The sequence below is a fragment of the Penaeus monodon genome, chromosome 15 (genome assembly GCF_015228065.2).
Source record: "Penaeus monodon isolate SGIC_2016 chromosome 15, NSTDA_Pmon_1, whole genome shotgun sequence".
In the NCBI taxonomy this organism is placed as follows: domain Eukaryota; kingdom Metazoa; phylum Arthropoda; class Malacostraca; order Decapoda; family Penaeidae; genus Penaeus; species Penaeus monodon.
This window is the reverse complement of record NC_051400.1, coordinates 34,683,178-34,683,467: the sequence shown is the minus strand read 5'-3', so window position 1 is coordinate 34,683,467 and position 290 is coordinate 34,683,178. Positions and strand designations below refer to the sequence as shown.

General features: G+C 52.8%; 1 protein-coding gene across 1 annotated transcript in view; it reads right to left on the bottom strand.

Moving 5' to 3' along the window:
• LOC119582341 (prolyl 4-hydroxylase subunit alpha-1-like) overlaps positions 1 to 290 on the bottom strand; it is a 101,297-nt gene that overhangs the window by 767 nt on the left and 100,240 nt on the right. Inside the window, 1 exon segment of the mRNA XM_037930556.1 lies at positions 5 to 170. Within this exon segment, the coding sequence (XP_037786484.1) occupies positions 5 to 170 (166 nt within the window).

Here is a 290-nt window from a genome sequence, read left to right as displayed (position 1 = left end):
TTACCCCACTTATATCCGAGCACCACGGGGCAGGCACCATGGAGGGTAGCCGTGTTTGCGTGTCCAGATTTCTTCAGGTTGTACCAGAACGCGGCGGACCCTTTCCTGGGCCAGGCCGCGGTGCCAAGGCGGGGGAAGGCTGTGGCACCCCCGCGCGTGACGTCACTTAGCTGGGGAAGGGAGGGAAGCGATAGAAGTTATGATGATTAAACACATGTATGTACTTTTTTATGGTCGTGAATGTTGTGGTTATGTTGGATACTGTAATAATCTTTATAGTTTGCAGCCTG